This window comes from Pseudomyrmex gracilis, unplaced genomic scaffold (assembly GCF_002006095.1).
Source record: "Pseudomyrmex gracilis isolate BER0280 unplaced genomic scaffold, ASM200609v1 scaffold_65, whole genome shotgun sequence".
NCBI classification, from domain to species: domain Eukaryota; kingdom Metazoa; phylum Arthropoda; class Insecta; order Hymenoptera; family Formicidae; genus Pseudomyrmex; species Pseudomyrmex gracilis.
The window spans coordinates 706,108-722,701 of NW_018020649.1; the positions used below are offsets into that span (position 1 = coordinate 706,108).

At 31.6% G+C, this 16,594-nt stretch overlaps 3 protein-coding genes across 9 annotated transcripts; 2 read left to right on the forward strand and 1 right to left on the reverse strand.

Moving 5' to 3' along the window:
- The first annotated feature begins 1,544 nt into the window (after positions 1–1,544).
- LOC109854415 (ATP-dependent RNA helicase WM6) lies at positions 1,545–6,666 on the forward strand. Of its 3 annotated transcripts, none has more exons than XM_020427476.1 (11): positions 1,545–1,651; positions 2,419–2,650; positions 2,859–3,079; positions 3,158–3,341; positions 3,546–3,664; positions 5,361–5,492; positions 5,746–5,892; positions 6,032–6,169; positions 6,245–6,362; positions 6,455–6,517; positions 6,610–6,666. In XM_020427476.1, the coding sequence occupies exons 2-10, from the start codon at positions 2,449–2,451 to the stop codon at positions 6,466–6,468; spliced, it is 1,275 nt and encodes a 424-aa protein (XP_020283065.1). In that variant the 5' UTR covers positions 1,545–1,651; positions 2,419–2,448; the 3' UTR covers positions 6,469–6,517; positions 6,610–6,666. The 3 variants fall into 3 exon arrangements, with proteins under 3 accessions (XP_020283065.1, XP_020283068.1, XP_020283066.1); XM_020427479.1 differs by having other exon boundaries at positions 6,613–6,659; XM_020427477.1 differs by having other exon boundaries at positions 1,551–1,651; positions 2,432–2,650.
- A 33-nt stretch (positions 6,667–6,699) lies between these two features.
- On the reverse strand, positions 6,700–8,822 carry LOC109854417 (U6 snRNA-associated Sm-like protein LSm4). The gene is made up of 5 exons (XM_020427485.1): positions 8,630–8,822; positions 8,518–8,559; positions 8,315–8,413; positions 8,039–8,216; positions 6,700–7,844 (listed from the first exon to the last, which is right to left on the reverse strand). Exons 1-5 carry the CDS (start codon positions 8,630–8,632, stop codon positions 7,741–7,743), a joined length of 426 nt encoding a protein of 141 aa, XP_020283074.1. The 5' UTR covers positions 8,633–8,822; the 3' UTR covers positions 6,700–7,740.
- A 454-nt stretch (positions 8,823–9,276) lies between these two features.
- Positions 9,277–16,594, forward strand: LOC109854416 (transcription initiation factor TFIID subunit 12). 5 transcript variants are annotated; one of them, XM_020427483.1, is made up of 6 exons: positions 9,277–9,400; positions 9,627–9,993; positions 10,152–10,344; positions 10,647–11,179; positions 11,821–12,046; positions 14,206–14,338. In XM_020427483.1, exons 2-4 carry the CDS (start codon positions 9,751–9,753, stop codon positions 10,772–10,774), a joined length of 564 nt encoding a protein of 187 aa, XP_020283072.1. In that variant the 5' UTR covers positions 9,277–9,400; positions 9,627–9,750; the 3' UTR covers positions 10,775–11,179; positions 11,821–12,046; positions 14,206–14,338. The 5 variants fall into 5 exon arrangements, with proteins under 5 accessions (XP_020283072.1, XP_020283070.1, XP_020283071.1 ...); XM_020427481.1 differs by lacking the exon at positions 9,277–9,400 and adding an exon at positions 9,440–9,538; XM_020427482.1 differs by lacking the exons at positions 9,277–9,400; positions 14,206–14,338 and adding an exon at positions 13,870–13,908 and having other exon boundaries at positions 9,546–9,993.

The following is a 16,594-nucleotide window of genomic DNA, read 5'->3' on the forward strand; positions in this document are numbered from 1 at the left end:
AGTGTGCGACTTTGTCAGTGTGAACAGCAGTTTGATAGAAATAAAAACTGAGTCCCACAAAAAAAATGGACGGCGAAACTTTAGCAAAATATTTCCGTTTAAAGTTGTAAAAAAATGATATATATATATATATATACACACACACGGAAATATATCAATATTTATATATATAATATATTAAAAACCGATGAAAAAAAAAAAAAACAGAAAAAGAAATTATCGTTTACGAAATTGAAATATTTCGCAAAAAGTACGCCTCACGCGCAACGGTTTTGCGGAAGAGGAGAGGTATTCATTACTCTGTCTACCTATTATATCTATCTTTGTATAAAATACAGTGCAACTTCGCATTTCTTGACGTGTCGGGACCGTAATCATCTCGCACATCTTGATCTTTTCTCTCATCTCTACTTTTGATAAACACATAGTTTTGCGTTTACGCGTGCGGTCGGAGAAGTCACATAGGTCACATACATCACATTGTGCGATCGGACAGCAAGTGCTCGGTTGTGAGGTAGAAAATATGAGGAAGAAGAGATTAAGAAATGCTAGGTATATAAAAAATAAATGCGGGGTGTGTAAAGAAGTGCGAAGTTACGTTGTAAATGCGAAACACACACAGATCATAATGTGTAACTATTAAAAAATGTAAAAATGTTAATAAAAAATACATAAATGTTTTTACACGTGTCTTGTTTCTGTTATATTTAGAGTATATAGAGTATATTTATCAGCTACTAAAACACACATTCGTAAGTTTTTTCTATTTTTCAATTTTTGACGCTCTTTCGATCACATGGTACATAATTTTACGGAATTTCTCTGATTGGTCGCTTTCCTATAACTCATTTCCATTTCGCTCTTATAAAACAATAAAGAGTTAGACAGGGAATCAACCAATCACGATCATTCCGTTCTGTATAAAATTATATCTTGTACGAATTGAATCCCGGTTTGCTGAAAATTGGAATCGCTCATTTTTTCGCGACTATCGATCTCTCGTCACAAGTAATTCCATTTCTATTATTTGATTTGCGTGTGTTACGCATGACAAGAAACAACGCGGTAGCTAATCAGCGTTTTGCTGTTATGAAAAAACAGCAAGTTGATTGGCTATTCGATTGGCGTCGCTTCTAGTTGTGCGTAAAGCCTGTTCTACATTGGGTGCGTTCAGACAACTCAACAGTTGCACAACGGTTGAGAGATAATCACTTCTGATTGGATCATACTTTTGGAACCGCATCAGATTTTGAAGAATAGTCCTATCATAAGTGATGATCTCTCAACCGTTGAGTTGTCTGAATGAACCCATTGATCGCAAGCGCAAACGCAAGGAACAGGTCTGGTAGAATTGACTCAATCGTATTGATCAAATCAGCCAATTGACCAGCGTGATTGGTCAATTCCACGAGATCTATATCTTGCGTTTGCGCTTGCGATCAATGTAGAACGGGCCTAAAGCCCTGTCACAAGATGTCGCCATATGTTCTGCTTGATACCGCTCTCTATGTATTTTATATCTCATGTCTAGACGCGTGCCGCGAATTATTGGCGAATACGGAACGGAACTTTGGAATCAGAAGGATCGTGCCGTGAACCATTAGAAGTCTCCTAGTTCTCGAGACGGTATTCGGCAGCAAAGTACATCGAGGTAAGTAAAAATCTGATAATCCAAACGTATCATATGTGAGAGAAAGCAATCCGTTGATGGAATATCTGAAATAACGTTCTTTATTTCTTCGGCTTTTGTTAAAACGCCGTAGTTTCCATGCTGCGAGTCTTATATACATCTCCAAGATCGATTTAATTGTATGACGCTCGCGAGCGTCTTCTTGCCCGACATCGGATATTAACGCAAGATGTCGATAAATTTGACATATTTTGTATGCGCATTTGTTATTTTATTATTTGTTCTTGTAATAACTAAGAGTTTCTTCTAAAAGTTGCCTCGAATTATCTCGTATAGTAATGTATTTTGTACATTTTCGTCGGTTGCGCGGTGCAGAATAGCGGCCATTACACAAATGTGCAAAATCGTTATTTTTGGCGCTATATGTTGCATCAGGTGTATATTTTTTAACTACCTTTCTTTCATTTTAGTAGAGCAAATAAATCCTAAGATATCTTATTTGAAATTTTATAGGAAATATTTAAAAATGTATATATGCATATATATATATATTTATATACATTTATATACATTTATAGAAATTTTATATACATTTATAGAAATTAAAAATATATATGTATAGAAATTTTGCTTTTATATGTAAGTGTGATAAGAGATTATATACTACACATATACGTAGATGTTATACAATTTGTTTTATTTTTTTGTGTACTACTTTGTATAAATTATAATTTTTTGTTTATTTTTGTATTTAATTCTCAATGTTTTGTATTAAATTTTGATTTTAGTCTTTTATTTAAGTAATTAAACAAGACACAATGGCGGATAATGATGATCTCTTGGATTACGAAGATGAAGAACAGACTGAACAAGTAGTTGATGGGAGCGGAGATGTTCCTGCAAAAAAAGAAGTCAAAGGCACATATGTCTCTATTCACAGTAGTGGATTCAGGGATTTTCTCCTTAAACCAGAAATTTTACGTGCTATAGTTGATTGCGGATTTGAACATCCATCTGAAGGTAAATGGGATTTGTTATAAGTTTTTATTTTATTTAAATATTTACTTATTTTTGTCAAAAATGATGTATAACATCTGTTAACGCTAGATAGGGACAACTGATGTTCTGTGACGTGATCAAATTTTTTCTGATACCATCATGTTTTAATATTAGATGCATCTTTTTCTATATAAAATGTATTAATAACATTTATTATTTTTTTTTATAGTACAACACGAATGTATTCCTCAAGCTGTACTTGGCATGGATATACTGTGTCAAGCAAAATCTGGCATGGGAAAAACTGCTGTATTTGTACTAGCTACACTTCAGCAGTTAGAATTAACAGAAAATCAAGTCTATGTCCTAGTAATGTGTCATACCCGGGAACTAGCCTTCCAAATCAGTAAAGAATATGAGAGATTTAGCAAATACATGCCACATGTAAAAGTAAGTTTTACAAGACATATATATAAACAAAAATAAATAAGTAAAAATTCACATTTTTTTAAATAATAAAACTTACAGGTTGGTGTATTCTTTGGTGGTTTACCTATCCAAAAAGATGAAGAAGTATTGAAAACTGTATGCCCCCATATTGTCGTTGGCACCCCTGGTCGTATCCTCGCTCTTGTACGTAATAAGAAGTTAAATCTGAAGCATCTCAAGCATTTTATACTTGATGAATGTGACAAGATGCTTGAGTTATTAGGTATGTAATGACAGTAACTAGTATTAATCCTTTTTAAAATATGTAACTTTTGTAACACTTCTGCATGATGTTTAAAGAAGATCTTAGTTCACTGTGCTGACTATGCTTATCACCACTCATCTTACTGAGATTTTTTTATAGTTTATTCCGTAATAAATTTCTCATTTGTGATATTAAACAACTGTTTATATTGTATTGTTGCAGATATGCGCCGGGATGTACAGGAAATATTTAGAAGCACACCACACAGCAAGCAAGTCATGATGTTCAGCGCCACGTTATCTAAGGAGATACGTCCTGTCTGCAAAAAGTTCATGCAAGATGTAATTACACAATCTTCCTCTTCACTTCTACGATCTACAATTGCTCCTACTTCGTTGGCCCTGTATTCATATCCAGGACAAAGCTCAGCCTACACTATAAATATCATTGTCGGCGCATCCGCGGGTTAGGCGACTTATACGGCACTTCGAAGAGAAAACAAAGTTTTAAAGTTAAAAAAAAAAAAAAAAAAAATTTTGTTTGATATCTTTCGTAAACGATGCAGTAATATGGCCGAAACTCGTGTCCAATATTATGTCTCGTTGTTCTCTCCGAACTCCGTTTCGGATGCGTCATCGTTTACATATGCATATGAAGGGGCAGAATATTTGTCTAGAATTGAATTTGTTTAGAATATGTCAATCGTTCAAGATGGCTTTCGAGAAAGATCCGCTATAGTTTTGATAAGCTCCTTTTATTAGTTAATTGCTACGCATTTAAGAGATTACACAGTATATATATAAAAAAAACTAGATATGTCAGGGAGTATGATGAGGGGAAAAGGGAAAGATTTCTGCACTTTTATATTGATAATCATTACAACTACTGGTTGAGTAGAATTGGGATCAGATTCATATTACTTTTGAAATTTGTGGGTGGGGGGCCAAGAAGACTTCAAGACAATCTCAAGACAGAAGAGCTCAAGAAAGAAGATGCAAGAGGATACCTAGGGGGATTAATTAGGAGTAGTTAGGGAAAAACAAAAGAGCGTAGCATAATTAATATATCCGGTCTAGTCGCAAGTTAAAGCATTTAAGATTTTCTTGTCTCGTGCAAAGATTTCTATTAGAATCTACGTACTTTTTGATAGAAGTGATATCAATGAAGAACGGAAGTGCCGTATTTAAGAGCCGGAGCTTATTCCTGCAATAGAAGCCTGTAAAGCCACGTGAATGTTAAACGCAAATTCTCGTGTATCGTGATTGCATTATTTATTTCGCACGAGTGACAAAACGGTCGCGATTTAACGGAGTTACCAAAAGTGTTAAAATTTGTGAGAAGCGAGTATAAACCAACCAATGATATAAGTCAATTCTGGGCATCTTCTTAATGTGCCAGAAATTTGGGAGAAGAGATTTGGCATCGAGTGGCCAGCGGATGTGACCGAACGTTCTCTCATGGGTGCGCCTTCTTAAGTTCAGTTGGGGTGAACAGCAGTGTTTTCATTGTTGGCACTACCCAGAGGTGGAAGTCGCCGGACCGTATGTAATCTGTATGACTAAACCGATCGACGATCACGATATACTCCGCAACTGAAATACAAAAGTCTTTCATCAGACTTTCGGTATTTACGGATGTATATGGTAACTTAAAAAATCTAACGTTCTCTCTCCCTGATGAAGAAAAATTATATATTCGGGAGTATATTCAAAATACTGACATTTTGGTCTTGCTTTATGTCGTTTCAAAACTACTTATATATTGCAAAAATACTGACACATTTTAAAACTTATATGTGCGTGAGGAACGATGTGATAGTCATATCGGAAAATAATAATATTTTTAACACGTTTTGTTTTTGCTAATTTATAATCGATGGAATCATCATCGCTTTGCTATATATTCGGTCGTTTATACAAGTTTTTGATGGCGAAATGAGCTTCAGAAAATCACGAACTCTTAAGTCTGAGAGTTATGTAGGCACTATAACTAATTTGATGGATTTGTTTGTCTTACAAAACAACATTCTCTGTGCAGCCCATGGAAGTCTATGTCGATGACGAGGCGAAGCTTACTTTGAATGGTCTGCAACAACATTATGTTAAATTGAAGGAAAACGAGAAGAACAAGAAGTTATTTGAACTACTCGATGTTCTTGAGTTTAATCAGGTTTGTTTGCAGATAAGAACACAATTCACATACATTTTCTGTTTTGAAGAATCTTTATATGATGATATAAGAACTGTCTGTCTCACTGTGATGACTATTCTTACCATTACCCACCTATTCTGAAGAAGATTCAAGTATTTGTTTCATTATTTTTTTTTAAATAATGCCACTTATATATCATGCATTTGTAAGTCGCAAAGATTTTTTGATACGCGACACACTGATGTGAGTATCTTTTAATCATTCTCTGTAGGTTGTCATATTTGTAAAGTCTGTACAAAGATGTATGGCTTTAGCGCAACTCTTAACAGAACAGAATTTCCCTGCGATTGGGATTCATCGAGGCATGACGCAAGAAGAGCGGCTGTCCAGATATCAACAGTTCAAAGATTTCCAGAAGGTAAATTAAATCGTTCTTTTTTCTTTAAAATGTACACAGTAGAGTACATTATTGGAAATGTGTGTTTTTATTGTTAATGTGAAACAGATTTATAAGATATGAACAAAAGGATATAAATTATAATTTTTATCTCTTTCAGCGTATTTTGGTAGCGACAAACTTATTCGGGCGAGGTATGGACATAGAACGTGTAAACATTGTATTCAATTATGATATGCCAGAGGATTCTGATACATATCTTCATAGAGTAGCGCGCGCTGGTCGTTTTGGCACTAAGGTAATAATATTGTTGCAATCTCTGTGTGAGAAACTGGGGCTTAACATGTATTAATTCGAAAATGTTTTTCTTTAGGGTCTTGCCATTACAATGGTAAGCGATGAAAGCGATGCCAAAATATTAAATGATGTTCAAGAAAGATTTGACGTAAATATTACAGAATTACCTGACGAAATCGATCTCGCTTCATACAGTAAGTCAATTTCCAAATAATAACTTGCACCATTTGTATCATATTGTTTGATGTTCAATGTATTAATCAACGTTTGTTTATTTTTTTTGCAGTTGAAGGACGATGAATAAACATTCGTACCGTTTTAATAAGATTCTTTGGAGCACACTATTTAAGTGAGTATGATTAAAATAATTACGAACACACGAAATAATAGTATAATTTAGTGCCGAATAATATTTAATTTATTTGTAATTTTTGCTTGCAGTAGCTTTTTATTCGCAACACGAGATAACTACAAATAAACACAAGAGAATCATANAAANNNAANNANAAAAAAAAAAAAAAAAAAAAAAAAAAATTGATAAACTTATTTACTGCAATAAACTGAGTTTTGTATTAATGTACTAAGTTGATTAGTGATTAATAAGACCAGTCGATGTAACACACCCATCATACAGCTGTGCTATTACATATATATATTACGTATATATATATACATACATATATATATATATATATATATATAATACAAAAGAGGACGACACAATAAACTTATTAATAAAACTGTACATTTTAGAGATATATCTTACTTCATGATTATTTTTTATTATATGATCACAGAAAATAAGATATTGTGTATATATAGTGAAGATGCTAAAGTACACCGCACCTGATGTGTAAAAAAAAAATTTAAATAAAACATTCTTTTATAAACAACGATGTATATGCGAGAAATTTATTATCTTCTCTCAAAGACAAAAATTTATGTAGTTCTCTTGAAATCATTTTATGACACTCGTTAAAGCTGTCCACCAGCTGATGTCCTTGTTTAATTAATGACATCAGAAGCAAAAAAACCTTGCAAATTGATTTTTTTAGTTTTCTCTTAAAAATAAAAAAAAAAATAAAAATTTAAGAATTCCGGATGAAGTGAGACATGGCAAAGAAGGATATACAAACTCTTAAAAATATAATTGTTTCACAATCTTGAAACCTATCGATTATGTCAAAGATTGACAATTTTTTTGTCCAATGTCATAGAAATATAAACTAATTTCTAAACTAGTATATTGTTTCTCTTGTCAATGTAATTTTACTTTTGATATCATTAAAAAGTGAGAATAGCAGAGCCTTAAATTGTACATCTTTTTTTTTTATCGTACAATTGCAGAATTAAAGCACTAAGTATCTTTGTAACTTTACACTCGTTTTCATTTTTTTAACAAAAATGTGAGAATTCATAAGAAATTGAATAATAAAAAATCTTTGATAATAGATCTACTACTAGTAAGATTGTTCTGTTATTACTAGTATTGTTGATGTAATACTAGTAAGATTATTCACACAATGACTTAAATATTATGTGACAAGGATAATTTATAAATTATACAAATTTTTATTTAGGTCTTGGTTTATTTTGTATTTTATTCCCTGTACCACCTTGGGTACCACCGCCACGACCCAAAGGTGCTGGACCTCTTCCTCCTCTTCCAAAAGTTCCTAAATAATTTATACCATAAGTTCAATTAGCTAATTGACAAATTGCCAAAAATTTTCAGATTGAATAATTTTACAAGCTAAAACTCAAAGAATATCTGATCTTAGATGAAAAAGTATAAATTTGAATTTGCCAAGAAATATAGTTTTGTTTTAAGTATATAAAAAGCTTTATACTTTAAACTGTATGTTATTACCTCTTCCACCACCACGTCCTCTCTGAGCTTGGCCACGACCTTTTACTTCACCACGACCTCTTGTTTTTGTTTGTATATCCTCCTTTACCATATCTATCACCTCATCCGGAATTCTTAAATATTTTATTGTGCTGCCTCTTATATAGCATTCAGGCATTCTCCAGAACTTATCACCATCCTAATATAAATCACCAACAGTAAGCGAACACTTCTAGATTATTAATAAGAAAAAAAATCTTCCCTTATAGCTATTAATACAGTAATAAATGATCTTACCCTCGATGTGCATATAACCTCTCTGAGATTTATGTTCATCCAATTATCACAGCTAACTAAATGACCGTTGTACGTTTCTCCATTTTTTAGTTCCACTAACTGAAACGAGAATTAAAAATAAATATACAGTAACGCGTAAAGATATCTTATTTTGTGCCGATAAATTAAAAAAATATATATATAAATATTCAAAATATACTCACCATAGGATGATTTTGCGCAGTCTTCAATAAGGTTAAAGGCAACTGGAAAAATTAAAATTGTACGTTTCTTATATATTTTTAATTTAAATATATTAGTTAGAACAAAACTCACCATTGTTTTATTTGATTGATGTACAACAATAAATAGAAATTGTAAACACTTCACTGAAGGTTATGACTCCAACCGGCAAAAGGCAGCAAGTAACGCTAGTTACTCTGAAAAGTACTATGTTGGTAAAGGCCAAGGCCAAGGTCCGCAGAATAGGGCCCTGTTCCGTTATTCCAGAGTTTATCTTTCTTTTTCCAATGTGGAGTAAAAAAGATAAGTTCTGAGGGCGATGTCCCATTGAGCGGAAATCTATAGCGGAACGGAATGTGTGGAACCAGCTCGACCAATCGTAACCATAGAAAAAGCGAAGGAAAGAAAACGGAATGGCTATGATTGGTCGAGCTGGTTACGCACATTCCGTTCCGCTATATATTTCCGCTCAATGGGACATTGCCCTGAACTAGTGCATCAAGTACAGGTAAAAAGAACTAGACCTTAAGTTTGTTTCATTTCCCTACACTATTGGCTGCACTAGTTCACGGTCTATCTCTTTTTATCGATATTAGAAGGAAAAATATAAACTCTGAACTAGTGCAGCCAATTCAGGGAAATAAAAAACAAACCTATTATAGTTATATATTTTGATAGTTTGATAGCGATATATAGTTGCGTATTTCATATAAATATTCGAACCATGTAACTCGTATTAATTTAAACGGGCATGCTGACTGACGTCGCTCCCGCATTTTCTGATTGATCGAGAGTTACCAGGCAACCTTTCTATTCTACAGATCTTGGGAAAAGGCTGTATACAAAAATGATGAAACTCGCTTGGTAACATATCACTATATCATTATAGTACGTAAAACATAAAGTAGATGGTGCATCTTTCAATTTTGATTTTGACTTGATGATCTGTCATTTTACATCAAAGAGATGTAAAAGAGATGCGTTTTGTTGATATATTTTTCGGTATTTTCTATATCAATCAATTTAGATTTTTCTTCACTTCTTTTATCTTGTAATTTTTTTTAATGATTACGTCATAATTATTTTCCAGCACATTATAAATGTGATTGAGAAGAGAATCAAAGTTCTTTGAAATTTACGAGAACAGAAATTAGTGAAAAAACTCTACTGAATTACAATACTACTGTATTAGAACATTACTATTAACCTTGAACATGTCACAACAAAGTGCTACTGTGCAAACAACTACTACAGGCACAGATATAACACCTGCCGTGCTTGGGACTTTGCAGTCTGTAGGACCAAGTAGTCAAGCTCCAGCTTTATCTAACATTCAAAGCAACAGCACCACAACAACAACAATCCAGACACAATCTCAACAAACTCAGTACATCTCACAACCAGCTCCGAAACAAGTACAACAGTCATCCACTCCAAATTTTAGCGATTTTCCACAAGTATGTGATCTACTTAAACATTACATTATTAAGGAAAAAACAATTTAACTTTTATTGTTTATGTTTTTGTTAAAATAATTTATCAGCAAAAACTGATACAAGATATTAATAAATGATACAAGGTATATATTATATACTATATGTGTTTGTTATTTCAGTTTTTGACAAAAACAAGGTTGCAAGATTTAGTCAGGGAAGTAGATCCTACTGAACAATTAGATGAAGAAGTAGAAGAATTACTTTTGCAATTGGCAGATGACTTTGTAGAAACAACAGTGAATGCAGCTTGTCAATTAGCAAAACATCGCCGTGCAAATACAGTAGAAGTTAAAGATGTACAATTACACTTGGGTAAGTTATACACATGCACGCAATTATTAAGAAATTAACTTTTTTAATTTACAAAAACCTTTAGAAAAGATCATGTTCAAGTTTCCATCTTTCTAAAAAAAAAAGACCAGTGATTCTACTTCTAAACTATTTTCAACAACTATTTTTTTAACACTATAAAGCAAAACTAAAAGCATAAGAACTTTTTAAACCTACAAACTATAAATTTTCATGTTACATACACACAATATATGATGATTATGCACATAAATAATCTGAGTATAATTAAAATTAAATTCTATTTAAAATGTTTTAATTTGTAGAAAGGAATTGGAATATGTGGATTCCTGGTTTTGGCACAGATGAAGTGCGCCCATACAAACGAGCTACCGTTACCGAAGCACATAAGCAAAGATTAGCACTTATACGAAAATCCATAAAAAAATATTAATCTCTTTGGTGAATTACAAGATTAGTTAATCTCTCTTGCAATCTCTAATATATTTTATACATTTTATAACAATCTTACTTATATATTACCTTATAGTGTTTAAATAGTATACTTTGCTTATAATAAAAAGTATTACTTAAAAATTCTATTTTATTACGAAACTAACACTCGATATTCTTGGTTTTGTGTGATATTTGACTCATACAAGATTAAGAAAAGAGTAATGACACCGTGAGAAAAGAGTTTTATTTACCGAAATTAATGTCCTTTACGTAAGAGAAGAAGTTAAGTTAAAGGAGACACTGCTATAATAGTACAACTTTTGTCTTGAGAACAATTTAAGGAACAATTGTGCTATGTCTGCAGCTGCTACGCGATATGACAATAAACACCATTTCGACCAAGGTATTTAGCATTGTTTAAGACAGTACATAAAGTAGTTGTCAGCGTCATTGGATCGCTTAACAAGCATAAACTCACTTTTACGCATTCAAAATGATTTATACATGTAAGATTTTCCAAAAGATTGTGAGTTTTTAAGCAATTGAAAAATACTGCTTAATAATTTATTGTAATAATATTTTCGTGATGTTTAAGCTATTTTATTTAAAGAAATAAAAACATCAAAAAATAATATTACTGTAATTCTGAAGGAACATACTATAATGTCACCTCAGCTTTTTTATTTATAAATTTGTTATTTATATATTTTTTGACGGTAATGATAACTGTAAAATAAAATTGTTTATATTAATATTTTTTATGTATTTAAATCTATTTTTTAACATGTAAAAAAAGTACTTGAAATTAATGAAATAAAAGTAAAACAATTTATATCTTCTTTCTTATAATATGCACGAACTTTTCTTATACTCTTATATTGTTGATATTGTAAATGTACTGGAACATGCAACATTTACAGTTCTAACAATCGAGTATAATTGATATGTAATCTTAAATTTTAATCAAGACATTGCGTACACATTTAAGTTTATTTCAAAAAGTCTTTTCATCGCAAGCAACTGATATAAATAAAAAACCCGCAGAAGTCTAGGGTATTCTTGATCCGAACATCTCTAACATGGATAGTAATCAGGGATTCCCGGAAAATCATCGCTGAAACGCTGGGTACTTACCGCTTTATTTAACAGTTGCGAACGACGCGTCATCTGATGATATATAAATAGAAGGCGCAGCTGGTCTCTCACTTGTTGCCTTGCTTGATATCGTTACGCAAGTAGTTCCTGGAGAATTATTTTGGACCAAAGAAAGGTATTTGATCATTTTACAATTCTTTAATTAATTTTTTGATATATATATGGGTGATTCTCTGTGAACGCGTAAATTTCAACTTTCAGTTTTGATAAAAAATAATTATTATTAACTAACGGATAGCGGTGAATTATGTTTCTTCATACCAGTTTAAGTCACCATTCGTAATATGAATACGTGACTATGCAATATAAAAAACTTATCTATGTTTTTTATGTCAATATACCACGGAGATTACAGTCCACGGAGATTACGTTTTTTGAGAATTACCCATATACATGCATACATTGAACATTTTATTATAATTTATTATATTTTATTATATATTTTATTATATTTTTTTCGTTATAATATTTTATTGTCTTTTTCTTTGTTTTATTGCTTTCTCCCTATCTTTTTATTTTAGTTTATTTTTTTCTTGTTTCTATATGTACAAGCGCAATTTGTTATAATGATATATCGTTGTGATGAAGTTAATTTATTTTTATATATTTTTACATTTTCTGTCGCTCACTGCATATTACAATAAAACAAAGACCGAGTTTAAATTGTTAGAATGTATTCAATATATATATATATATATATATATCTATTTGTTTCATATTTTATAAATACTTGTATTATTGACAGCTCACGAGAATTTGCTCTACCATCAAGCTAACAGACGCGAGGGGCAAGGGGAATCGTCCGTCCGCTCCACCCCTCTACTAGATAGTTTCTGTCGAGGCAGGGATATGCCCACAAGCGAGGACGCGTCCGTGAGCTCACACGGTTCTCGCTTGTGGGCATATCCCCACCGCCTCGACAGAACCTACCTAGTAGAGGAGATTAGATGGAGCGGACGGACAATTCCCCTTGCCCCTCGCGTCTGTTAGCTTGTGGGTAGAGCGAATTCTTGTGAGCTGTCAATAGTACACATACATACTAACTTAAGTCATTAATATTATTTAATTTTATACGTTTTGTGCTATTTATTTTCAATAACTGTTTCTATGGATAATCTTGAAAGTATATAAAAGTATAAAATTAGATATAGTAATATCTTATCTATTTTGTTGATAAAAAGATATATGTATGTATATAGAAAATCGTGCAATTTAAAACTTTATATTGGAAATGTGAGATATAACTGTGACAAGTCTTTGTATTTCATAATTTTTATATTGTTAATTATTTTACAATAAATAAAAAATAATTTATCAAAAAAATTCTGCATATTGAAAACGAAAGTTGTAAAAAATAAAAAGCGATTGTATAAAACCGAATCAAAGTATTATATATATTTTAGAGAGTTTTTTGCGAATATAAATAATCTTACGGTTAAAAATAGTAATTAACTATATATTGTACATATTTTAAAAAATACTCACTTGTAAAAATTTACAAGTTGAACTCGTTACATGTGTATGCATATATATATATATACACACATATACAGTTTTCTCTCAACATCCTAGGAACGGCTCGTAAGGCCTTATATAAGCCTCACTGCAAATGTTTTGAAGCATATCTTTATTTCTCGTTAAATGTAGAATAAAGATAAAATGATGCTTGGAAACATTTGCAGTAAGACCGCACCCTATTAATTGTTTAAAAAATATCTCAAGTATTCTAAAAGATTTGAAAAACATTGAACTATTTTAGCTGGATACATACATATATACAGCAACAAATAAAATTATGTTACATTTTATTAGATTTTTTTATGCTTGTAAATAATTTTGCAACTAAACCAGTGAAANATATTAAGAAATAAATAAATATTAAATAAATAAATATTATTTTAATAAAACAATACACATTTACAATATTATTTTTTACAGACATAAAAGAAATAAAGTTTTTGCACAACGACAAAAAGAATAAATAAAAAATGGCTGCAAATAATATTCAGGTAAGTTTTTTATGTTAACATATATACATATATTATTTGTTTTAAAATGTTAACAAAAAATTTTTATTTTAAATTTTTTAAGTTGCTTTGCTCTAATCATGTATTTGGGCTACCATTCAATTATGATGCTACATATGAATATAATATAAAAATTTCTTGATAATTTTTTAAAATATAAATTTAATAAATTAATAAGAAGAGAGTAAAGATGCCTGTGTGTAATGCAAGTTATATATATTATTAATGTATGTTTGTGTTTTTTCAGGAAAAAAAGAAAAACCTTGCCATAGAACAGCAACAATGTTTTTATGAACTTCTTCCTGACTTCGTAAGATATGAACCATACGAACATAAATATTTGAAACAGAATATTGGATATGCAATATTTGGACCACCAGCAATGAGCAATGAAGAAAGAGAAGAGATAATGGACCAAAAAGGAAGAAGCAATTGCTATTACAGTTCACAAAATACAGATAATATAGATAGAGATATCGTCGATATAGTTGATTATGATAAACAAGCTAGAGGAGTTATAAACAAAATATATGATCGAATATGTGAATGTGCTTATATAAAAACTAATCCTCAATCAATTTATGTTGGCATAATTTACAATGTAATTTTCTTCCCTGATGAAAACTTGGAATCCAAAAAAGAGGAAGACTCAAATAAAAAAAAAGAAAAAAAAAAGGAAAANAGTGTACGGCCTGTGATATTACCAATCCCAATTTTTACAATCGGATTAAATAGTAAGGGAAAATTTTTTATTGGAAAAGCTGCAAATCATATAGGCTATACAAAATATACCACGATTCAATCAGATTATGAAGTACGGTACATCGATACCAACGCCAGAGTCTATGACACTTGGACCAGCTATGTAACAACCAATCCTCTACCAGAATGCACTATGGTTCTTCCAAAAAATGGTGTTTATCAACCAGATTTAAATTATCCAATTGCAGAAGATTACTCAACAGTTTGGGTCGAAATTATGGATTCACCTGCATGTTCCACAGCAGCAAAAGTATGCAGAGGAATAGATTATGCCTCTACTGCCGCCGGGATAGCTGGAATTGGTGTAGGCATAGCATCAATGTTCACACCTCTTGCACCAGTTGTTGCTGTATCAGGTAAATTATCATAATATATTATAAATTATTTTAATGTAATTATCTATATATATAAAATAATTTATACATAATTTATAATGATTTATTAATTATATCTTATCTCTTTCGCGCGCGTGTCAATTTATAAAATTTATATTATAAACATCAGTATATTTCATGTATATTTTGTTCTAAATATGTTTTGTTATATATATTAGGTCTTGTTGCTACTGGTGCATCTGGTGCTTGGACAATGGGTCGATGTTCTGAACAACTGATAGATCGCAGTAACCATATGGAATCTATTTCTCTTTTTGATAGAGAAGCACTTCCACATTGGCTTGGCTTAGCCGGCTCAATAGCCGGTTTAGGAACAGTTGGAGGAGGAATACTTCTTTCTAGAGTTGGAGCAAGTGGTAGGATAGTAAACAATTTTACAAAAGTAGCTTATAATACTATGCTCGGTGGCAACCTGGTCTTGAACGGCGTTGGCGTTGTATATATGAGTTATTCTATGATAGAAAAATATATGAACGAAGGAACTGTCAGTGTCATAGACGCGTTAAACTTGGCGACACATGTTATGTTTTTTGCTACTTCTGTAGTAAAGGTTAAATTTGCTGGCGATATTATTCAGGAAAGCCAAGGTAAAGTCCTTAAAGACTACAGAAGCACTTTGCGCAACAAACGTCTTCGTTACAAGTTCAATCGCGTTACACGAAGAGCTGCACTAAATAATACATGTCCGATATCTGCGAATGCAGAAATAATACGTTACATAAAACATCGTGAACAATTAGTTTCTTCTAATCAATCTTCTGGCGGTCCTTCACCATCAGGTAGTTCAGATCAAACTGGACGTCCAACGTGGACGTTTGACAAAGATAAGATAATGGTCGGTAGCATCATGCTATTAAATCCTCTTGAATTTGTTATACGTAATATAAACTCAGTTGCATCTACCGAAGATTTTGAAAGTAATTTGTCCAACACTCAAGAGTATGACGATAATTATAACGTTGATGACTTGGTAAAAGAACTGACCAAATTATTGAATGAGTTTTATACGCAACATTGTAGTAATTCTAAGAGCAGGGCGGAAGCATCAGATTTAATATCATTGCTTAGACACATGAGATTTTTGAATATTGATGAGGACTGTTTAAAGAAGATATTTGTAATCGTCAAAGAACTAGTATTGCGTTTCGAAAACTCGAAAGAACTTTTCATCAAGGCTTTTACTTTTGTTTGGAATTATTGTAAAGCAAATTTGCGGCAGTGGGGCATACACTCGATTCATCGCATACAGAGCGATTCAGGTTCTAGAATTTTGCAAAAGATTATCACAGTGATTTCTGAAGCAATCGATACAATCCTTTCAAATTTGTTTGAAGCATTTACGCTATATTTGAATAAAAACATTTAAATTAATTTTAGGTGAGATTAATATACTCTAAACGTTTTGTACTTTGTTGTAGAAATAACAATAATTCATATAAATATATATATACATGTATATAATATATATACATATATACA

Excerpts from the sequence above, each read along its gene's own strand:
- LOC109854415 (XM_020427476.1), top strand. The coding sequence starts at position 2,449 with ATGGCGGATAATGATGATCTCTTGGATTACGAAGATGAAGAACAGACT. Across the intron at positions 3,080-3,157 it reads AATACATGCCACATGTAAAA|GTTGGTGTATTCTTTGGTGG; the intron begins GTAAGTTTTACA and ends TAAAACTTACAG. Across the intron at positions 6,170-6,244 it reads CTGGTCGTTTTGGCACTAAG|GGTCTTGCCATTACAATGGT; the intron begins GTAATAATATTG and ends GTTTTTCTTTAG.
- LOC109854417 (XM_020427485.1), bottom strand. Across the intron at positions 8,414-8,517 it reads CTGCGCAAAATCATCCTATG|TTAGTGGAACTAAAAAATGG; the intron begins GTGAGTATATTT and ends TTCTCGTTTCAG. Across the intron at positions 8,217-8,314 it reads AGGTTATATGCACATCGAGG|GATGGTGATAAGTTCTGGAG; the intron begins GTAAGATCATTT and ends GATTTATATTAG.